General features: G+C 36.0%; 1 protein-coding gene across 2 annotated transcripts in view; it reads right to left on the bottom strand.

Annotated features, from left to right (window-relative positions):
* Positions 1–24,615, bottom strand: part of LOC150095070 (peripheral plasma membrane protein CASK-like) — a 356,952-nt gene that overhangs the window by 57,195 nt on the left and 275,142 nt on the right. For both annotated transcript variants that reach the window (XM_090411455.1, XM_090411456.1), the window contains exon 8: positions 14,397–14,477. In XM_090411455.1, the coding sequence (XP_090267581.1) occupies positions 14,397–14,477 (81 nt within the window). The remainder of the gene's footprint in view (positions 1–14,396; positions 14,478–24,615) is intronic.

Here is a 24,615-nt window from a genome sequence, read left to right as displayed (position 1 = left end):
GGTTTTCCTCTGGGTCTTTTTCGTGCCAACTTGGCAGAGAAACACTTGTTTTGCTAATCTTTCCTCTCCCATTTTTTTTCCCCTTTAATGACCATACCATTTGAGATTAGCTCTACTGACACATTCCTGGATGCTAACAATGTCAAGTTCTTTCCTAATATCCTTGGAAATTGCCATTGATGCCATCTGTTCATGCCCCTAATCTTTCTCAGGACTCTTATATGTGGGTCTCGTCTTTAGTCAAGTGTTTTATTGCTAACCCAGCTATCAGATCAATAAGTTAAAATTGGTTTGAACATTGCATACAGCTAATTTAGTGTTTTGACAGATTTCTCAGGGTGCTTAAGGGTCAAAGCTGTATAACTGAGAGGAGACCTCCACATAGCCTTTAAAGGAATGCGGAGAACCGACCAGGGCTTCTGACCTAATGTCCAATCTTCACCTTCTCGTGGTGTACCTTGCTGGGTATCTACCTGGATACTGAACGAACGAGGATGGACTGACAATTTGGTATGTAGCCGACCAAATTGTATTCTTATTGGCTTAAACCAAAATACAAAATGATGGTACAACATGACAAAATTTCATGCCAGCTGGGGCGTAGCCTGGTTAAACAAGGCGCCCGTTGTTTTTGCCAGGGAACCAGAGCAAACAGTGAAAAGTTGGCTACTGGAACAAACCCTAAAACACACACTCTCAATATCACCAGAGTTGAAGATTGGTACTATCAACATAAGAAACTTGAATGGCAAAGAAATGGAGCTAGCTGAGGAATCGAATAAGTACCGATCGACATAATAGAGGTGACTGAAACAAAAAAGACAACAACTGGTGAGATCTTTCTGAGCAATAAATACAAAATGTTATATTCAGGCAATGACAATCAAGGAAAAGAAGGAGTAGCCATAGTATTCAACACAAAATACGAGGCTAATCTTCTTGAATGGCAGGCAGTCTCAAGTAGAGTGATATGGGCAAATATCAGAATGGGAAACTGGACAATGAGACTTATGTGTGCCTAAGGTCCCACAGAAGGCTCTACTAAGGTAGAAGTGGAAGAATTTTTTGAGGCTATAGAGAAAGGTACTGACACAATGAAAAAGGAAAAGTTGATCCTTGTTGGGGATCTAAATAACAGAGTATGAAGTGATTGTCTGACATAAAATATTTTGGGAAAATTTGGAGAAAAGAGCAAAGCTAATAATAATGGCAAATACCTGTTGGATTTCAGCTCAGGACATAGACTAGTTATTACTAACACCATGTTCCAACATAAAAATGTGCACAAATTCACATGGAGAGAAGAGGCAAGGAATAAGAAAAGTATCACTGACTATGTTATTGTTGATAGTGATGTTTTCTCCCTGGTGCAGGACACCAGAGTGTACAGAGGATTTGAAATTGGAAGTGATCATTATTTATAATGAAGATTTATTTTCTTGATCCTGAGATTTAGTAATAATATTTTTGGTTTATAGATCATGTGTCGACCAATTTTATTAACTTAACCAACTAGTTTCGCCAAATTTTAACTGTTGGCATCTTCAGGGCACTTACTTATAGGCTGAAACAATCTCACAATTATGTGTAACTATAAAACTGACAAGAATAATTGTAAAAAACAAAAAGTTTTTTTACAGTTATTCTTGTCAGTTTTATAGTTACACATAATTGAGAGATTGTTTCAGCCTATATGTAAGTGCCCTGAAGACGCCAACAGTTAAAGTTTGGTGAAACTAGTTGGTTAAGTTACTAAAATTGATCTACACTTGATCTGTAAACCAAAAATATTATTACTAATCACTATTTAGTCTTGAGTAGGATAAAATTGAATTTCATATTGAAAAGAATAACATGTAAGAAAGTTTTAAAGCGAATAAAAGCTGAGCAGCTCTCAGATGTGAACTGTAGACTAAAATACACAAAGATTATTGAAGATAAAATGAAAGCGTTTGAGAACAGGAATCAAACCTTGGAGATTCAGTGGCAAACCTTGAAGAAAATCCTAATTGATTCAGTCAGAGAGGCATGTGGTGAGGTTGTCTGCAAGGATAGAAAAATCAGAACTCCATGGTGGACACATGAACTTAAAGAGGTAGTGAAGGAAAAGAAGAAGCATATCAAAAGTTCTGGCAAATAAGTCAGCATGTGCTCTTAGAGAATACAGAGACAAATGTAAGAAAGTGAAACACTGTGTAAAACTAGCTAAACAAAAGTCATGGAAGGACTTTGGCAAGAACATGGAAAACAAATATCAAGAAGGTGGCAAAATATTCTTGAGGTTGTTGAAGAAGCTCAGTAATGGAGGAAAAAGTGCTGTAAAAGGAATTAGAGATGATAAAGGTGACATGAAAACAGGAGAAAAGGATATGCTTGAAGTATGGAGTAATTACTTTGAAAAATTGCTAAATGAAACAAGCAGTGATAGCGCAGTAGTAAAAAACACTCAACAGGCATACAGTCAGAAATACATATCCATACTTGAAGTAGAAAGAGCCATCAAAGGCTTGAAATGTGGAAAGGCAGCAGGAGTAGATGATATTCGACCAGAAATGCTTAAGTATGGTGGTATAAAAGTCTTACAGTGGCTGCACTGCATAGTACAGAAGGCGTGGGCAAAGGGACTAATTCCCGACGATTGAAGTAGAGCTCCCATAGTACCCATATATAAAAAGGGAAATAAAACTGAATGTGAGAATTAGAGAGGTATTTCCCTACTGAGTGCTCCTGGTAGGATTTATGCTAGTATACTTGAGAAATGATTGAGAAGAATTGTGGAAGAAAAGCTTGGTGAAGAACAGGCTGGATTCAGGCCAAATAGAGGCTGTCGGGATCAGATCTTCACTTTACGACAAATAGTCGAGAAATCATGGGAATATAACAAAGATCTGTATTTAAGTTTTGTCGATCTGGAAAAGGCATATGACAGGGTGCCAAGAGAGAAGCTATTCAATACGGTACAGTTATATTGGTGTCAATGGGGCATTATATCAAGCAATACTCAGTCTTTATTTGAGTTATAAATCAGCAGTTAGAATTGAAGTACAGGAATATGGTTTAATGTTAAATCTGGTGTGAGACAAGGATGCACATTATCCCCTCTGTTATTCATTATCTATATGGATCATATTATGAAGGAAAGTGGTATTAAACCTGATATCAAAATTGGAGATGTTAATGTCAGCTCTTTGCTTTATGCAGACGATGTTATACTTCTAAATAAATCTGCTTCAAGTCTGCAAGATTCCCTGACTAAATTGAATAACTGTTCTAATAGATATGGTATGAAGGTCAGCAATAAAAAGACAAAGACAATGAAAATAGGCAGAATCGCTGAAAATGTCAACTATATGGTGAATGGAGAACCTGTGAAACAAGTAAAACATTTCAGCTACTTATGCACGATTTTTAGTGAAGATGGTAAATTAAATATGGTATTAGACAACAGAATCAACAAAGCTGGTATATAGTAGGAAGTCAATTGAATAAATTCATATGGAATAAAAGAGAAATTAGTCAGAAACACTAAATTAGCTGTATGCAAGACAGTGTTCAAAACAGTTTTAACTCATGGATCTATGAGCTGGGTCAGAAGTAAAGCACTTAACCAAAGACTAGGGACTGCAGATATGAGAGTCCTGAGAAAGATTAGTGGCATGAACAGATGGCATCAATGGCAATATCATATTAAAAAACGAGGATATTAGGAAAAAACTTGACATTGTCAGCATCCAGGAATGTGTTAGCAGTGCTAATCTCAGGTGGTATGGCCACTTAAACTGAATGGGCGAGGAAAAATTAGCAAAAGAAGTGTTCTCTGCCAGGTTAGCAGGAAAATGACCCAGAGGAAGACCAAGATATAGATCGATTGATATGGTACAAAGTGCGTTAGATGATAGAAATATAAGGTCTGATAATGTTGGAGTCTTGACAAGTAACAGATTGATTTGGAGGAAAATTGTAGATAAGAAGTTAGTAATGATGTAAATTTTTCATGTAGTACTATCATATCCTGTACACCCCTTGAGGGTACATGGCAGAAATTTGATGATGATGATGATGATAACTGATTTCTCTCTTATTCCATATAAATTTATTCAGTTCACTTCCTACCATAACAGCTTTGTTGATTCTGTTGTCTATTTCCATATTTAATTTACCAACTTTACTAATAATCGTGCCTAAGTAGCTGAAATGTTTTACTTGTTCTATAAGTTCTCCATTCGCAATGCAGTTGATATTTTCATACTTCTCTCTATTTTCATTGTCTTTGTCTTATTATTGCTGACCTTCATACCATATCTATTACAACAGTTATTCAGTTTAGTAAGCGAATCACGCAGATTTGTAGCAGATTTATTTAGAAGTATAACATCATCCGCATAAAGCTGACATTAACATCTCCAATTTTGATATCAAGATTAATACCACTTTGCTTCATAATGTGATCCATATAGATAATGAATACAGAGGGGATAATGTATATCCTTGTCTGACCCCAGATGTAACATTAAACCATCTTTCTTCAATTCTATCTGCTGACTTAGAAGTCAAATTAAGACTAAGTATTTTATTTTTTTTTTATTATCCCATGGTATTATTACACCAGATCACAGAGGTCAAGTTCATGTATTTTATACAGCACCTTTTCTGGGTTGTTATAGAGTTCACATTTGGAAATATTCATACAGTTTAGCAAAATGCATTGGTGATGCTTCCTCGATGTTACAGATTTTGCAGGTGGGGAAGACTTTTATGCCTTTGCTAAACTTGATTGGTCTTATGTGGCCGGTCTTGAGGCAAGAGATCATGGTAGTGGCACTGAGATTAAACTTGGAGTTGATGGTAGCTCCTGGATTTTCTGCTGAGTACCAGTGGTGAGTCATGTCCTGAAGAACTGTTCTTTTTATGTTTTCTTTTTGGGTGGTTTTAAAAAGATCGAAATCTGTGGTATCACTTGATGTTGCGGCCATTTTTGCTACTTCATCTGCAGTTTCGTTTCCCTTTATTCCAACATTTGATGGGATCCATTGGAAGATTATTTTAGAATCCTTATGTAGTTTGTTTATGTTTTTTGTTATGTCTCTAAGTATTTCTTGATGGCTAGTGTAGCAGTTCTTAATAGCTTGAAGGGCTGCTAAGGAATCTGTGAAAAATATAAACTCCTCCTTTGGGTTTTGTTTGTCCAAATATTGCAGTGCTGTGTTAATGGCTATTAATTCTGCATGGTATGAGTTGCATCCAATACTGTTAGTTGTTTTTAGTTCTATATTACGAGAGCCATAGATGAGTATGCCACTCCCAGAATTGCCATTTGGATTTTTGGAGCCATCTGTGTAGATCTTTATTGAGTCAGGTCCATATTCCATTATTTTTGAAAGGGCTAATGATCTCAAGATTGATTTCTAGGCTTTTTTTTCTCATGTTTCCCTATTTCAGAGTTGATAACTATATTTTTCCTGTCTTGATTTGGAGGAAATGTTGGGAAGTCGGCTATTTTATTTGGACAATCCAAGGGAATTTTATTTTCTATGATTTCATGCATTGTTGATTTTTTCTTTATTCTGTTTGTTGGTTTCCAGTTTTTAAAAAGTTCACTTGTTCTATGATGTGCAAGGTTGGCTCTTTTTTCTACAAATTTGGTTAGATTTTCTTGCCACCTAATTTTTAAAGGAACAAGGTTGGATTCGAATTCTGCTATTTTTCCAGGAATTGTATTCCTAAAATCACATGTGGACACGTGATTTTAGCTGCATTTTTCTGAATTTTTATAAGCTTGTCTAAACTGGTTTGTGATGTTTGCATCCAGATAGGGGAAGCATATTCCATTATGGGATGGATAATAGAGGTATATGTGACTTTTAAGGTTTTAGCATCGGCTCCCCCACTCTTCCTGAGATACTTTTCATGATATTTAGTCTTCTTTTTGCTCTGTCTGCAACATTGTTGATATGTTTATTGAAGCTTAGTGATGGATCCAGAGTAACTCCAAGGTATCTGGGGTTTTCATTTAATGTAATTAGCTGACTGTTTACCTTAATCTTTGGTCTCCACTTTCTGAGATGGTTATTAATAGTAAAAACAGAGATTTCTGATTTAGTAAGGTTAATTTTGATTTATTGTTGAAAGTTTATTTTTCACTAGGTTAGACTATGAGAAATTTAGTTTAATCCTTTATCCCAATGAGAGCAAACAAAGTTTGCACCTGAAAATATCTTCAGGACTGAATATAGTGTTGTACTCTCATACCTGGGTAAGTAGTACAACACCAGGCAATTCGTAGCAAAGGTGGAGCAAGCTAGTCTGGGTAGTGGCCAATCCCTTAATGCATAACAGTATACATATCCACAAGGAGATGTGTTTTGCATTATGGGAGATACTGGGATAGGAGTGTTGGTAGCTTGTTCCACCTTTGCTACGAGTTTCCTGGTGTTGTACTACTTACCCAGGTAAGATAGTACAACACTATATTCAGTCCTGAAGATATTTTCAGGTGCAAACTTCATTTGCTCTCACTGGGATAAAGGATTAAACTAAATTTATCATTTGATTTTTTAGTTTTCACAGAATGCAGCTAAACTTTCAATGGCTTTGTTTAAGTGACCTTCTGCTGTTTCTAGGTTGTTGTGAGCTGAGAATAGGCCCAAATCATCAGCAAACATAGCTATTATTATTATTATTATTATTATTATTATTATTACGGGTATCTCCATGGAGTCAGTAGACTCATCGCGGGAGACCCAAACTAGCAAAACAATATCTGTCATATCTCTTCTTGAATTCATTTACAGACGAAGAGCTCACAACTAAGTCAGGCAATGAATTCCACTCATTCACCACCCTCCAGGCAAAAAACCTTGTTCTGACACCTTTGTTAACCACACTCTTCTTTAATTTCCAGAGATGACCTCTTGTTCTTCCATCGCTTTCACACAGCTGAAACATTTCCCCTGCATCAATCCTATAAAAACCTTTTAGTAATTTGAATGTTTCTATCATATCCCCTCTTCTTCGCCTATCAACCAATCTCTGCAATCCACAAGCTCTCAATCTATCAATGTAGGGAGCATTTTTTATATCACTCACCAACTTGGTCACTCTTCTCTGAACCCTCTCCACAGCCTCCTCATCTCCAAGGAATCCAGGTGACCAGACCTGAGCACAGTAATCCAAATGTGGAAGTATCAATGCTTTATAAAGGGGAATAATAACCTCTTTATCTCTGGATGTCAGTGTGTTCCTCAACAACCAAGTAATCCTATGTGCAATCTTGGACACCTTAGCAATGTGTCCTCTGAACTTCATCTCCCTATCTACCAATACCCCTAAGTCCCTAGCCTCATCAATCTCTTGGAGTACCTTTCCATCGATGTAGTACACAGCTGGTAATCTTTTAATCCCAAAATGCATGACTTTACACTTTTCCACATTGAACTGACATCCATTTTCTTTTGCCCATTTTACCAGCTTATTTAAATCCTCCTGCAAACTTTCAACATCAGCTTGATTTTTTATTGCACTACACAACTTTGCATCATCAGCAAACAACTGAATATCTCCCTTTAAGCCGTTTCCTATATCATTTATATACAAATTAAACAACATTGGCCCAAGCACAGAGCCCTGAGGCACACCACTGGTCACCTGCCTCATTCTGGACTCGGCTCCTCCATACACCACCTTATGGTATCTCTCCCTGAGCCATTCTCCTATCCATATCACCAATTTAATATCCATTCCCATCTGCTCCAATTTGCGTAACAGTGTTCTATGGGGTATCCTGTCAAAAGCCTTAGCAAAATCCAGAAGTACCACTGTGTAGCCAGTTCCTTTGTCCAACTCAGATGTTATTCTATTATGAATAGTTAATAGATTGCTAAGGCAGGATCTACCTTTAACAAAACCATGTTGGCCTCTATAGAGTATCATATCCTGATCCACCCATTCTTGAATTTTGTCTTTAACCAACTTTTCCAATACTTTTACCACTACTCCTGAGATGGTGATTGGTCTGTAATTCAATACCGCAGTTTTAGAGCCACCCTTATGCAAAGGAACCACTTTGCCTAACTTCCACTCCCTAGGGACCATACCAGAGTTCAAACTTAAGTTAAATATCCAGGTGAGAGGGTTTGACAATTCATTTGCACATTCACGCAACACCCGAGCTGATATTCCATCTAAGCCTACCGCAGTGTTTGCATTTAAGTTTTGCAATATATTTAATACCTCTGATTCTTTAGCTTCAATTCTCACATTAGGTATTGCTGTAGGTATAGAGATATCCTTACTTGGGTGATAGACTTTTGAAAAGTGATCACTCAGTAACTCGACTATTACATCTGATTTTGTCACCTCAATACCATCAGCACCCACTAAGGTTATCCTTCCGAAGTCATTCTTCCTCTTACTTGCCACATAGCGGAAGAACTCTTTGGGATTACCCTTGATCTCTTTGGCTAAGGTCTTCCATAACATTTTCTTTTTTTGCTTGATACTACTGCTCATCCATCTAATGCCTGCCTTGTTTGACCTCCTAACCATGGGGACACAATCTGATATTGCTTTCCTCAGATACCCGCTGATTTTATCCCAAGCACTGCTAACATCTTTCCCTTGCAATATGTTCTGCCATGGGATGGCTGCAAGCTCACTCCGAAGCTTGTTATAATTGCCTAACCTGTAGTTCCGTACATACCCCTTCTTAATAGAAAAATCCACAGATTTTGCAACCTCCCAAGTCAATACCACATGATCGCTTTCACCAACTGGAGGTAACGAGGACACCTTACTTATGCATATAACCTCTGAACCAATAACCAGGTCCAACATTCTCACACCACGTGTCCCTTCAGTTACGTGCTGTTTCAAGTAATTATCTCGTAGAAGAGCTATCTTTATTTCTTTATTTATATTTTTATCTAAGTCATTTAAGTAGATGGAAAAAAGGAGTGGGCTCAAAATGCTACCTTGAGGGAGTCCCTGTCTTATTTTCACTTTCTTGGAAAAGGTATTATTTATTTTAACTCGAATTGTTCTATTTCTTAGAAAGTCATAGATCCAGTTAAGAACTTTCCCTTCTATTCCAATATGACAAAGTTTGGAAAAGAGTTTCTGCCTTCACACCTTGTCAAAGGCATTGCTAAAATCTATAAAAGCTGCAATGGTGGATTTGGTAGGTTTGGTCTGGAAGTTATCTTGAATTGTCTGGGTTAAGTAGAAAGGTTAAGTTGATCAGTTGTTGAGTGATTTCTTCTAAAGGCAGCCTGAAAATTTGGTAGTATACTATTTTTGTTTAGATAGTAATTCAAACGTTGGAGTATCATTTTTTCCATTAATTTGCCTGGAATTGAAGTCAGTGAAATTGGTCAGTGAAATCTATAACTTCCTGGTTGGTCTTGCGGTTTGTTAGACTTTAAGATTGGTATGGTTGTGGCTGTCTTCCAGTCTTTTGGAACTTTTCCTTGTTTTAAGCTATTGTTGTATAGGCGAAGTAGCCAATCTAGGGCTAGGGAAGGAAGATGTTTGATCATAATTCCTTGTATGTTATCTGGTCCACATGATTTATTTATATCTAGTCTCTCCAAGGCATCTCCTAATTCAGAGATTGTAAATGGATCCCAGAAAAGTTTGTTTTGATATTTTGGGGAGTTTGCAGTATTTTTCTGCTGTCGAGCCTGTTTTGATATTTGATGGTCTTTTCTAGTATTCATCTCTAGTTTGCTTATATTTTGAAAATGAAAGGCTAAGGTATTTGCGATCTCCCTATCTCCAATTTTGATATTTCTATCTGGATCTTTTAGCGTGTTAATCTCACTTGCCTTTGGTAGGCAAGTGAGATTAACACAAAGTTTCAAGATACCAAACTTTGGAAACTGACTGCTAATTTACAAGGAGACAGTTTCCAAAGTTTGGTATCTGAAGTGTTTGGATTTAAGTTGTGGAAAAATTCTTGCCACCTAGTTCTTTGTAATATATTATATTTTTATGTATATTATTTCTGGGAAAACTCCCATGTTACTCCTCATTATAAACTATTATAATACAGCTATATTGCCTGCTTCAGTTTAGGAGTGCCCCTGTTTAAATGTCATTGGCTATTTACTCATGGGTTCTTAGGGCATTATGAGTGTAGATGTACTAAAAAGTATATGTAGCTTAAGGAATAGAAATTGCACATACCTTTTTCTGGGTGTTGTGGCTTTTCCTCTGTCTGCGATGTCGAGAACTGCAGAGTGTGTGTGTGGTGTGGAGGGGGGGGGGTAGGCAGTTTGGTAGAATAAGTTAGAAAAAACCCGGGTTTTTTTCGTAATATATAGAAACATATACTTTTATATAGGGTGGGGAAAAAGTGAAAGGGTTAATTTTTTAAAATAAGGAGGGGGAAGGGGAAAGGTGGTTGATGGGGTGTGGACCGTTTCGACTATTCGTGGTCATCATCGGAACATTTTCCCAAAATTTTTCCCACTTTCCCAATATGTTCCGATGATGACCACGAATAGTCGAAACGGTCCACACCCCCGTCAACCACCTTTCCCCTTCCCCCTCCTTATTTTAAAAAATTAACCCTTTCACTTTTTCCCCACCCTATATAAAAGTATATGTTTCTATATATTACGAAAAAAACCCGGGTTTTTTCTAACTTATTCTACCAAACTGCCTACCCCCCCCCCTCCACACCACACACACACTCTGCAGTTCTCGACATCGCAGACAGAGGAAAAGCCACAACACCCAGAAAAAGGTATGTGCAATTTCTATTCCTTAAGCTACATATACTTTTTAGTACATCTACACTCATAATGCCCTAAGAACCCATGAGTAAATAGCCAATGACATTTAAACAGGGGCACTCCTAAACTGAAGCAGGCAATATAGCTGTATTATAATATATTATATTTTTGTTTAATTTCAGCATTTATCTTGTTGTACTCGATCATGGTTCTGGAGAGCTTCCAATTTTTAAGATGATAAATAATTAATTTTGTTTAGTTATTTTACTGGTAAGTTCCTGGTAAACCTTTGTGTAGTTTAAAATAACTTTTCTCCTGTAGCCCTTTGGTCTTTTCTTTGCTACATTTAGGATAGTATTCTTCCAAGTTATATAGTCTTTGTCTAAGTCATCATGGCATGTGTGATCTTTCAGTATTTTACTTACTTCATTCTTGTATTACTCCCAATTTGCACAAGTTCCAATGATATTTTCTTTTTTGGGTGGGTCTAGTCATTTTTGGGTTCAGATTGATTAATATTGGAGTATGGTCGCTTCCTACTGGTTCCAAAACAGACCAAATAGCTTTGTCGTGAAAATCAGGAGACACTGCAGTGATATCTAGGGCATCTTTTGTACCATAAAAAATGAGACAGATAAGTAGGTTCTCCACTGTTGAGAGTTATTAGTCCTGTTTCATCTAAGAAATTACTCAGATTTTCTCCTCTTGGGTTTATTTCCTCAGAACCCCATAACAGGTATTTGCTTGACTAAGTATTGCTTGATATAATGTTCCATTGATACCATACATCTGTAGTGTTTTGAATAGCTTTCTCTTGGCACCTTGTCATATGCCTTTTCCAGATCTACAAAACTCAAATACAGATCTTCGTTATATTCCCATGATTTCTCAACTTTTTTGTTGTAAAGTGAAAATCTGATCCTAACAGCCTCCTCTATTTGGCCTGAATCCAGCTTGTTCTTCACCAAGCTTCCCTTCCATAATCCTTCTCAACCATTTCTCAAGTATACTTGCATATATCTTAAATAAAAAAATAATAAAAAAAATTTATCCTATTTTTTCTACCCACTACCGGGTGAAGGCCTCTCCCATTGTGGGAGGTTTTGGGTCTACTGGTCCCATAGTGACCCAGTCCATATTGGGAGAAGACATAATAAACATCCATGCCTACGTGGGATTCGAACCCACAGCCTGTTGGCTGGTTAGCATATCCGCACATATCTTACTCAGTTTTATTTCCCTTTTTATATATGGGTACTATGAGAGCTCTACTCCAATCATCTGGAATTTGTCCCTCTGTCCAGGCTTTCTGAACTATACACTGCAGCCACTGTAAGACTTTTATACCTCCATACTTGAGCATTTCTGGTCAAATATCATCTACTCCAGCTGTCTTTCCACATTTCAGGCTTTTCATGTTTTTTTCTACTTCAAGTATGGATATGTATTCCTGATTGCATGCCTGGTCAGTGTTTTTTTTTATCACTGTGCTGTCACTGCTTGTTTCATTTAGCAGTGACAGCACAATGGTAAAAAACAGTGGTCCTAGCAAATTGTCTAATTAAACTGAAATTGTGATAACATGACAGGTATCAAGAAGAAATTAACACCATTTGTTCAATTTGATGTAACCAGAACACACCAATTATTTTATATCATTTCAAAGTCATCATTAAATTTAAAGATTTAAGTCTAATATGGTCTGTCACTTTATTTAAAGTACAGTCTAGTGTTCTTTTTCTGATTGGTTAATCTTATCTAAAAGCATTTGTTTATCCAATCTTCCTGTCTGAATTCTTTGAATATGTTTGATACATCTTCACAACTGTGTGCATATTTGTTTATTTTCTTTTACTGTTTATTCTCCATCTCATCTAATCTTCCTTTGCCCTCTTTTGCCTTGTGGTGTCAAGGGTTTATTACTCATTGAACCTCATCCGTTCACAGGATAAGGTGGCCAGCCCTACGTCCCAGTGTATCCTATGTCTGCAGTGGTGTTGAGTTCTCAAGGCAGGTTTGCCTGTTTTGGGGGATAAAAAACCCCAGATAAACTGGGGAGAAAAACCCTACTGTCCACGTCCAAGACCGGCTAACTTGGCCATAGCTGAGGAAAATCCTTCAGCTCCTCACATCACAAACAGGAATCGAACCTAGGACACTCCTTCCCCAGGCATATGGTTGCGAAGCGCACAGCCACTAGGCTAACCGCATGGACTGTGTTATCTCCATTGCATTTTTTATTCTATTCCTGTTGTTTTTCTGATAAATTTCATTTTCAGTTTCATGACTTCAAAATATGTTTTTTTCTTTCTTTCTTTCTTTTTTTTTGCAAATGGTGTAAATTAGTAAATGTTCTAATTTACACCAAAGCTAAATTGAAATAATTTTTTTTTAAGAATCCTACATTTTATTAAAAGCCATTCAGACTGAGAAGAGTTATGACATGCATACAGATGAATGGACAAAACAAAACAAAACAAAAAAAAAGCGGGTGCTCATGCATTTATTATCATCCTAAAGCTCATTGTGGGAGGTCGTACTGTCTCTATAAAGCTCTCTAAATCATGCTTTAAATTCATTCACTGTTTCCACATTCTCAGGTAATGTATTCCATTCATTAACACCTCATAATGAGGAAAACAAAACAAAAAAAACCCCTACTCACTGGCCTGCTTACATTCTCCTTTAAATAGCTCTCAGGTATGCCCTCTTGTTCTATCTTATTCTGTCTATTCTATGAAAAATTTCTCCTAAATTAATCTGTATTAATTTACATGTTTCAATCATATTCTTCATCCTGCTCTTAACCAAGGCTCTACAAATATTGCATTTTCCCAGTTTTTATTCATATTCATATTCCAGAGACTAGAAACCACCTTTGTCATTATTCTGGACCCTTTCCAATATATTCTCATCCTCTCGAAAGCCAGGTGACCAAATCTGCACACAGCAATCCATGTGTGCTTGATCAAGATCTTATACAGGGGGGAACCATAACCTCACTGCTGCCAATGTCTTCTGCATCACTGTCTTATTCCACTCAACTTATCCTCACAACTTTAACAATGGGTTTCCTAAACTTCAGGTCCTCATTCACCATTACCCTCAGCTTCCTTATCTACCCCACCTTCTTGAAGAGACCTCCACCAATTGTATACTCTGTATTCCATCCTTTGTCTTCCTAGTTTCAAAACTTTACACTTCAAAACACTGAAATTGTAGCCCACCCACACTTATTTGCCTACCCAAACAGTATACTCAAATTCTCTTGTAAAACACAATACCTGCTCTACTCTTCTTCCCAAATTTGCATAATCTCCAAACAACTGCATATCTTCATATAAGCCTCTCCCAGTATTATTAACATATAAAAAATATGGTCCTTTTTGAGACACCTAAAAAAAAAAAAATATGCACAAAAACACTCATTATCACTATCATTGTAATGACTGTCTGTGAAATAGATGATCCTTAATAAGTCATGTTTTGTGTAATTGATGTCTAAAGGTATCCCAATTTTGAATAATAGATGAATATCAGATGATTATAGAATATCATATAGCATATTAAAAGCAATGAAATTCTCCTATAATTATTGCCATCAATTCATTTTCATTATTTTATTTTTGTTATAATTAGTACTTTATCATATATGATACTTACGTGGTATAGGATAGGCATATTTATCTGGATGGTTACTGATAAGGGTGTTTTTGATATGCCTCCTTCCTACACCATGTGCTCCTGAAATAATGCAATAAAGAAGTGCATAATATGAGAGAATTTTATATTTCATTTAAAGATCATCAATTTTAACATCCAATCAGAAAACACTACTTTTCAAGTATAAATAAGTATTCTGTTATATAAAATTAAAAAAAAAATACCATAATTTTTTTCAAATGTTAAATCAGAGTATTTGGGATAAGATGTTATGCACATTTTATTCATTACAAATTGTTATGTTTACAATAATGATATAAAATATAAATTAATATTTCAGCTAGCTCTATGTGTAAGCAACAAAGAGGCCCTTTGGATGGAAAGACCTGATTCAAATCCCAAGGGTGCAAGGAACATTTAAGAGGGCTGTTTAACAGAAGGTAAGCAGCTGGTCCCATACAGAGACTGGCTAGATTTTTTTTTCCTATTATTTATTATGTTTATAATAATGATATAAAATATAAATTAATATTTCACTCTATGTGTGAGCAACAAAAAGGCCCTTTGGATGGAAAAACCTGATTCAAATTCGAAGGATGCAAGGAATAACCTTGTGATCTTCAGTCCTGCCAAAACACAGTCCAACCTCTTTTCTTTTAAAAAATAAGATTTCAATTCATCTTCTCTTTCTTTGATAATACTTAGTCAAACAAGATCAAATCTCCCTTCTTGGAATGACCTTCACATTAATGAACAAATTAATCTGAACAAACCAAATTTTCGTTAAGTATTTAGTTGTGGTTTGGTTTATGTTTTTTCACTTCACAATAATGTTGGTTTTGGTTTAGTTCACTATTTTAGTTGAGTTCTGCATGTTTTAAATATCTCTACAATGTTTATTAATAGTGTTGTGCATTTTTAATAGTGTAAACAAGTTGACATTTGTAGTGTTTTATTCACTTTCTGTAGCTATAAAATAAATACACCTCGAAGAAAGCATTCAAAAATATGTACTTTTTCTCAGCACACATCCATGACTCAAAGACAAATTGTTAATGAGCGCGATGTTAGCTAGGGTACTGTTAATGTGATTTTAAAAGGTTTAGGGAGACAGGTAACTTTTCTGACAGAAAAGGAAAATTACAAATTAGGAAAAGCAAAATGAATCAAAGATTGTCTCTGTAGACTTAAATAGAGGCTTGGAAGCTAGTGGGATTAATGTTTCTGACATGACAGTCCATTGAAGATTTCTGGAAGCAGGAAAGACCAAAGACCAAAAAAGAAACAACTATTGACAAAAGCTATGCAGAAAAAGAGGTTCCAGTGGGCAAAATTATATAAAAAGATTGGACTATTGAGAAGTAGAAGAAGATCATATTCTCAGATGAGAGCCATTTCCAAGGAGAGCGAATGCTCTATGTTTGCAAATCAACAGCTGAGAAGACTTCTCTTGCCCACCTTCAACAAGCTCATAAATACCCAGCTAAAAAGATGTTCTGAGTTTGTTTTACACTTGACCTTCCAGGATCACTTTTGCTTGTTGACAGTGTGATGAAAAGTGACCAATACATAAAAATATTAGAGAAAAGAGTGGTCCCACAGATCCAGAAAGACAAAGATCTTATCTTACAACTGGATCTTGCTCCATGCCACACTTCAAAAAAACTGAAAAAGTTCCTCAAAATCATAACATCCAATTGCTTCAGTGGCCAAGTAACTCTCTTGACAATTAACCCAATAAAAACTTTGTGGGGCATAGTGAAAAAGAGACTTGGAAAATAAAATTGTGATACAACTTGATACAATCCATTTTAAAAGTATAGTTTCGAAATGCAGAATAAGAAAAATGTGTTCTGTGTTGGTAGAGTCTATGCCTAAGCGAATTAATGAACTTATTAGGGACAGAGGAGCACAAAATTATTAGGTAAAGTTGGAGTTTAATTTTTGAACTTATTTTCTTGAGAAATTAAAATTTTTCTTTAAAATGTGAGTTCAGATTAATTTGTTCGCTACTGTACATCTAACTTTTTCTGGCACAAATGCACCATGTCAATAGCTTCCTCAGCCTCTAAAAAACTTTTTTTTTCCCACCCAAGATGCTCCTTTTCACTTGTCTAGCTATCAATCTTATACAAATCTCAAATTTGTTAACTTTAGAATATTGCTCATGGACAATCTGGGTAATCAATGATTCTCTCTCTCTCAGTGACTGACTTCAACTGCTATCTACTGGATGGTCTGTTTCTACAAATATCTTTCTAGATGCTACTTCACTGAACTGGTATCCATCATTCCTCCACTTTCTAAACCTGTTAGCTAAAACACAAACAGTGGTTATTCAACAATCCAAAAGTAAATTCACTGAACCTCTAACTTTTCTCATGAAGCATTTCCTATTGATTGCCATCTTCAGCTAGTCAATAAGAATATTAACGGTTCTTTCTCCCCCTAGTTTATCCTCCTATACATTGCACTGGTTGTTGCTGGTCCTAATGGCATTTCTCTTATTGTTCCAAAGTTCTGTGCTCCTTTAAAGTTGGCTCGCTTGAAATTCCACTCTCAATGCTTTCTAATTATCACTTCCAAGGTGAAATAATCATTAGCACAAATTTATCTTACAGTAGGTATGAATGGATGAACTTTAAAGCTCCTTAATGATATTGACAGAAGAAAGTTGAAATATTTTGGGCACATTGAAAGGATGGAACAAGGATTTTTCAAAACAGTAATAGTAGGTAAATTTCCTGGAAAAAGAGGAAGAAGTAGACCCTCAATGAGATGGATAAATGGTGCATTACTTATAAATGCTATTTATAATTACTAAAGGCATGGGAATATTGCATTGATTCATGTCATTAACTCACACATAAGCAACTTTACCATCTTCTTCATTTTCATGTGAATACATCACCTTGAAGGCACTAACATGAACTGATTATCCAAAGGATTTTTTGATATTCTTAGAGTTCTTCATTAGCTCTACCAGTTAAAAAGGTCAAGTTTAGAGCTCAACCCACATTATGTCTTCCTTCACCAGTGTCCATTCTTATAACTCCCATTTTTTTCTCCAAACTTGGATTTGCACCTTCTTATGATCATGATTCAGTGGCATTTTACTACCACTGGCCATCTTTTAAGGGTTTTTTTTTTTACTTTATAAACAGCACTTTATGTACTGTGTTTAATTTACTTATAATAATGCAAATAAAAATCGAATGGTGAATGCACTTTCTTTTCACCCCCCCCCTCAATATCACTCACATATATATGCAAAGCCAACAGCACATTTTGATATGCTGTAAAAAGATCAGGGGATTACAGTGGTCTTTGGAGAATATTTAATGGGGAGGGAAGTTCTATAAAACTGAAGTAGATGAATGAAAGGCAAATGGGAGTAGTAGATTTGGTGAATCAGCAATTCAACTGTAAAAGGATATGAGCAGCTATTACTAATGTTACTGGAGGTTGCCAATTCTGGTGAACAGTGCTCATGGAAATTTTTAGAGGGGGGTCTTAGGTGCACCACTAAAAATGTAAGAGAAGAATTCAAAGATTGGACAGAATGTCAGAAAAAAAAGACCCAAAGGAAGACCATGAATGAGGTGTATTGATGCAGTTATTGGTGCCTTATAACTCAGTAAATCTGACAATATAGAGACCTGGAAGTTTGAAACATAGCAAACTAATTGGGAAGACTATCATTGATAGCAAGCTACTAATTATATAAATTTAATTATGTAGTATTTATTTATTCTGTACATCTCTGAGCATATATATATCAAGAAATGACAATGATGATACAATACAAACTGAGGGAATGATTGGCTGTCAGATAAGTAACGGCAGGGTTTGAATGGGGAAGTAGTATTTTAAAGAGGAATGGAACTTGGAGTTCCATTTTATTAATTAATTAACTTGGAGTTAAATATAATTTACTCCAGTTTTGCTTGTCCCAATATCACTAACATAGTTATTGCTCTTGGGATAGGTATAACTGGAGATATGCAACTATTGTAGATGATGCAAAACTTGAAATGAAGACCAAGGGAGGAGTAGGCCAGATGTTGTGGCCTTACAGGAGCGTTTCAAAGTATAAGCTCTGATAGGCAAGGATGGAATGCAAAATATATAATTCATGAGAAATTTTGAAGGAAGTGGAAGAAATGAGCTCTGGGAGTGGTGATAGACAGAAATTTGAAGTTTAGGAGATCACATTGCTAAATTGTGAGAATGAAAAAATGGATTATCACAGTAATGAGATGGACCTCTTGACATGTAAAAGAAAAAGAAGTTATGGTTTCCTTGTATAAGGCCTTAGTCAGATTGTATTTGGACTAATATGCACAGAACTGGTCACCTGGTTTTCAAGGAGGTGAAGACAGCTTAGAGAGGGTCCAGAAAAGATTCACTATATCAATATTGGATCTCTTGAATGTGGGATATGCAGACAAATTGAGGGAATACAATTCAATGAAAACATAATGGGGTTGTTACCAGATTCATCTGGAATAGATTTTTCATACAGAAGAGGGAGAGAAGGTTAGAACAAGAGGCCATCCCATCCCCTGAAGCTGTATAAGGAGGGTGTGAGCAAGAGAGTGAAGAGCAGGTTCTTTGAATGGAGAATAGTTGGTGAGTGGAATGAGAGTGTGGAAACTGTGAATGGGTTAAGACATGGTTTAATGATCTTTTTTGTGTGAAAGTATGGATCTCTTGCAATGAGTCTTTTGACTCTATGGAAGTCTGATATTAAGAATAATAATAAAATAAAAATGGAAAAACATGAATAAAATTGTATGAACATTACTGCTTCAATTTTCTTTCTTGGAAAAAAAAAAGAAGAAAAGAATTCCTTTCTTCCAATCTTACTTTTGGCAATACACATATCTCCAGAGAAGATGAAATTTCTCTTCTTCTCCAGAGGATCACTCTAACCTCTATTCTTTTTGGCAAAAGCATTTTCCAGGTGTTCACTACTGCACCCCCCCCCCCCCCAAACAACTGCAGTATTTTTTTTTTCTTCTACTCTGGGCATTACTTTACCTTTAAACAACCACATATACAAATATTTATAAAATCAGAAATCTGTCCTTATTAGTGAATGCTGTTTTCTCACAGGTGTTCAAGATGCATTTTCTACAGATATTTTTAGGTAAATGTACATCAGAATTCGTAGAAGTGATTTTCCATTTCTCATCTAAATACGTTAAGATAAATCTAGTGAATGGTTACCAAACTCTGCAGTTCAACTTCAAACTTGTAGAAAAAATTTTATTTCTCTTTGTTCATTCCTCTACTCCTCCTTTTATATTCCATTTGAAATCTTAATATTTTCTATGAACACATTCAGTTTTTATATTAAATGTTTCATGAAACAATCATATTTGTTCTGCAATCTTGAAGTTATGGAGTTTACAACGCTGGAAATGTGAAATCACAATACCTAAAAAATAAAAAGTTCATGATCTATAAAGATTATGTATAACTGCCATTATTAATTGATTTTTAAAGTTTCACTACTAAAAAACACATTTGAACTACTGATTCAACTGAATATCACAGGGACCTGTGATTTTAGTAATTTGCAGCTTAAAAGCTATCTGTGAATGCTAGCAGAGTCAGAAAATGATACTGACTACAACATGCATTATATTTCTATTAAAGAAATAAGCCTCATGATAGAATAAAAAGCATAATATATTCTAGTAAAAATCAAGAGCAACTGCTAAGTGACTAAATGGTGATTTAATAATTATGTGTACAGAAGGCTTCTCACTAATAGTAACCTAGGTCAAGATTATTATTATTATTATTACCCTAAGACCCCATGGAGTCAAAGACTTGTCCAGGAGGTTCCCTTTGTCATACACACAGCACCTTAAACATATTCAAATTCTCTGCAGACACCACACTCTCAGGCAACACATTCCAATCATTCACAACTCTGCATGCAGAAAACCTGCTTCTCACTCCCTTGTTCACACCCGCCTTATACAGCTTCCAGTGATGACCTCTTGTTCTCTCCTGATATCCCACTATTTTATGAAAAAATCTCTTCAACATTGATCCTATAACAACCCCTTACCAACTTGTACATCTTTATCATATCATCCCTCTTCCTCCTATCCACTAGACTCTGTAAATTGCATCTTCTCAACCTTTCCCCATATTCAACATTCCAGAGAGATCAGAAACTACCTTAGTCAGTTGCCTCTGGACCCTTTCCAACATCTCATTGTCATTTTGAAAACTAGGTGACCAAATCTGTGCACAGTAGTCCATGTGTGGCCTAATCAGAGCCTTACATAATGGAACAAGAATCTCCTTACTTCTACAAGTCAGTGTCCTCCACATCATTCCCAGAATTCATTGTGTTGTCTTGACAATTTTGGTAATGTGTCGTCTAAATTTTAGATTCTTATCCACCATCACCCCACAATCTCTTATTTCCTTCACCTTCAATAATATAACCTGTCCAAGCATAACATTAGTATCTACTAAGCATAAGATTAGTACATCAATATTTGTTAAAGTGTTACTGAGCAGTTTATCAAATGGGAAACAGAAAGTAAAAACCTGCAACCACATGCACAAACAAAAATTAGCACATTTTGCTAATATTACACCTTATTTCTAGAACTGCAGGCTTGCATGTTGCAAAACTAATACTATTATTATACTTTATCCTTTTCTGTGTTTTGGGTAAAAGTCACACACATACACCTTCATGGATTTGATGATCTCAAATGAATTACTTAGCCAGCCTGTTTGGTTGAGTGGATAGTGTACCCATACTCCCAGCTTGTTGACTGTGGGTTCAAATCCTACAGGGTGGTCTGAAAAGTTCTAAAAACTAATGATTACATTATGTATTTTATTCTGGTAATGACCTTTAGCCATAATTTGCAATTAATACTACTTATCACCACTTGGATTTCGCAAAGACTTTTGATAGAGTACCTCATGATAAGTTGACAGTCAAATTAGAGCAGATGGGGTTGGATATTAGATTAGTGCATTGGATTGGAGACTGGCTATTTGATAGGTATCAACAAGTTGTGTATGGGGGTGCGATATCCAGGAAAAGGAAAGTCACTAGTGGAGTGCTCAGGGGTCTGTTTTAGGGCCATTACTATTTAAATTGTATATTAATGATATTGGCAAAGATTTGGATGGAGATATTCAGTTGTTTGCAGATGATGCAAAGTTGGGACGAACCATAAAGAGTAGTGAAGATGTTGTGGCCTTGCAAGAAGACTTGAATAAATTGAGTGATTGGGCAAGCAAATGGGGATGTGAGTTCAATGTTGCAAAATGTAAGGTTTTAAAATTTGGAAAACAAAGATGGGATGCAGAATTTATGCTTGGTGAGAATATATTGTTGGAGGTAGAGTAAATAAGAGATCTGGGGATGATAGTGGATAAGGATCTAAAATTTAGGGGACACATAGCCAAAATTGTGAAGACAACACAAAGACTTCTGGGAATGATGTGGAGGACACTGACATGTAGAAGTAGGGAGAGTCTTGTTCCATTGTATAAGGCTTTAATTAGGCCACACATGGACTAATGTGCCCAGATTTGGTCACTGGGTTTTCAGAAGGATGAAGAGATGTTGGAAAGGGTCCAAAGGCGACTGACTAAGGTAGTTTCTGACCTCTGGAATGTCGAGTATGAGGAAAGATTGAGAAGATGTAATTTGCAGAGTCTGGTGGAGAGAAGGAAGAGGAAGAGTGGAGATATGATAGAGACCTACAAGTTGGTAATGGGTTGTTATAAGATCAATGGTGGAGAAGTTCTACAGAGAATAGTGGGAGATCAGGGGAGAACCAGAGGTCATCCCTGGAAACTGTATAAAGAGGGTGTGAGTAGGGGAGTGAGAGGCAGGTTTTTTTCGTGCAGAGTTGTGAATGATTGGAATGCCTTGCCTGAGAGTGTGGTGTCTGCAAAGAGTTTGAGTGTGTTTAAGACACGGTATGATGAGATGTGTGTGTGTGTGATAAAAGGACCTCCCAGATGAGTCTTTGACTCCATGAGGTCTTGGGAAATAATAATAATAATAATAATAATAATAATAATAATAATATGGCCTTTGACTTGCAAGTTGCAAATATCACAATTTTCTACCCTAAAGAGAAAAATTTTTCAAAAAAAAAAGCAAAAAAAAGAGCAAGAAGAAAGTGCTGTCTGGAAGCAGAGCTGTAAAATGAACTAATAAAAGATGATTACATGGGTGCATTAGAGATGTTGTGCTTTATTATTTCAGTATTATGCCTCCACATTTCTAGACATGTAAGGATGCACAGTTAATATCATCATATTATTCAATGCTTTTGCATTCAAGTCAAAGCTAGATACAAGGGTGGTCTGAAAAGTTCTTGGCCTAACTCAAATTCAAAATTATTTTTATTTTTCAACATAATATCCCTTAAGACTAATACATTTATTCCAGTGATGCTCTAACGTCATTATCCCGTCCCTGCAGTGGTTCTCAATAAGATCTGCAAAATACAGCTGGAATCACCTTTTGATTCGAAGAAAAACGTTGACAACAGCGAGGAAGAGTTTTAGTTTTGGGAGCCAAATCCGGAGAATAGGGTGGATGTTCCAACAATTCATAGTGCAGATCTCTTAATTTTACCATTGCCACAAACACCTTTGTGGGCAGGTGCACTGTCCTGATGAAAGATGATTTTTTCTTCTGCAAACCAGGTCTTTTCTCACAAATTTTTTCATCTAGTCTGGTTAAAAGATCGGAATAATATTCCCTGGTTATTGTTTTGCCCTTTTCAAGATAATTAATAAACAAAATGCTTTAGCATTCCCAAACACCGATGGAACTGAATTTGCCTTCTTTGGCACTGAACAACGGCTTCTGTCCACTGTTTTGACTACTGTTTGGATTCTGGCGTGTAATGGTGAATCCAAGTCTCATCCATAGTGATAAATCGACACACAAAATCAGTTTTATTCTTGTTAAAACGTTCCAAGCACTGTTCAGAGATTTTCATGCAAGTGCATTTTTGATCTGCTGTGAGCAAGCGCAGCACCTATCTTGGACAAAGGTTTTTCATTTACAATTCTTCATGCAAAATATATATCCTACACGTTCTTTTGAAATTCCTATAGTCTCAGCAATTTCACGCACTTTGACTTGCCGGTCATCCAATACCATATCGTGCAATTGATCAATGATTTCTGGTGTTGTTACACTTTTTGGATGTCCTTCACATGGATCATCTTCAAGACTGGTATGGCCACGTTTAAACTCGGAGCCCATTTCTTGTCTTCGAACTTCGAATGAATTTCTTTCGGCATTAAACCTTCTTTTACAAAGAATTTTATAACTGCATGATACTCAATTTTATCCATTTCAAGGGATACAGACAAGCTTCAGACAGTTGCATAAAACAAACTACTTAATAGAATGATTTGCAATTTCACATGGATGCTTATGACAGATTACCAACTTAGAAAAAAAAATCTTGCCGATAGTCTTGCCATCTGGTCGAGAGTTTCAGACCACCCTTGTATGTTTATAGATCATAGGAGGTGTCACATAATAATAACAGAATATACCGCTTTCCTTTGAAACAGTCTTCAGTCATGTTTCCTAAAAAGTTCTGCAGGTCTTTAAATTCTAAGTTAACATTTTTTTTTTCCCTTCACTTTTTGGCTAAGTACTGTAATACTTGACAAACAGTATACTACTGTAAACTACAGTGGATGATAGGTTGAACAACCGCTTCTGTGTGGGAGTATTATTAAAAAAATACGTGCCTCACCAAGAATACTAATATTATTAATATTATTTTATGGCATCTCCATGGAGTCTGGAAACTCATCATGGGAAAAAACCCAAATTAACCATTATACACACAAATCCTATCATACCTCTCCTCGAATTCATTCACCATCAAGGAACTTACAACCAATTCTGACAATTCGTTCTGTCAAAAAATCTAGTCTGCACACCTCTACTAACCACATTCTCACACAACTTCCAAGGATGGCCTTAGTTATCTATTTGTCATATATTGAAAAATTTTACTTGCATCAATTTTATAAAATCCTTTTAATATCTTAAAAATTTCTATCATGTCCCCTCTTTTCTACCTATCAACTAAACTTTGTAATCCACAAACCTTCAACCTATCCTCATAGGGAGAATTACACAGACCATCTTGGTCAATTGTCTCTGAATTCTCTCTACAACCTC

This window comes from Typopeltis vanoorti, chromosome 21 (genome assembly GCF_054136105.1).
Source record: "Typopeltis vanoorti isolate ZY-2024b chromosome 21, IOZ_Tvanoo_1.0, whole genome shotgun sequence".
Taxonomy (NCBI): Eukaryota; Metazoa; Arthropoda; class Arachnida; order Uropygi; family Thelyphonidae; genus Typopeltis; species Typopeltis vanoorti.
The sequence above is the reverse complement of the archived record's forward strand: the minus strand, read 5'-3'. Positions and strand labels throughout refer to the sequence as shown.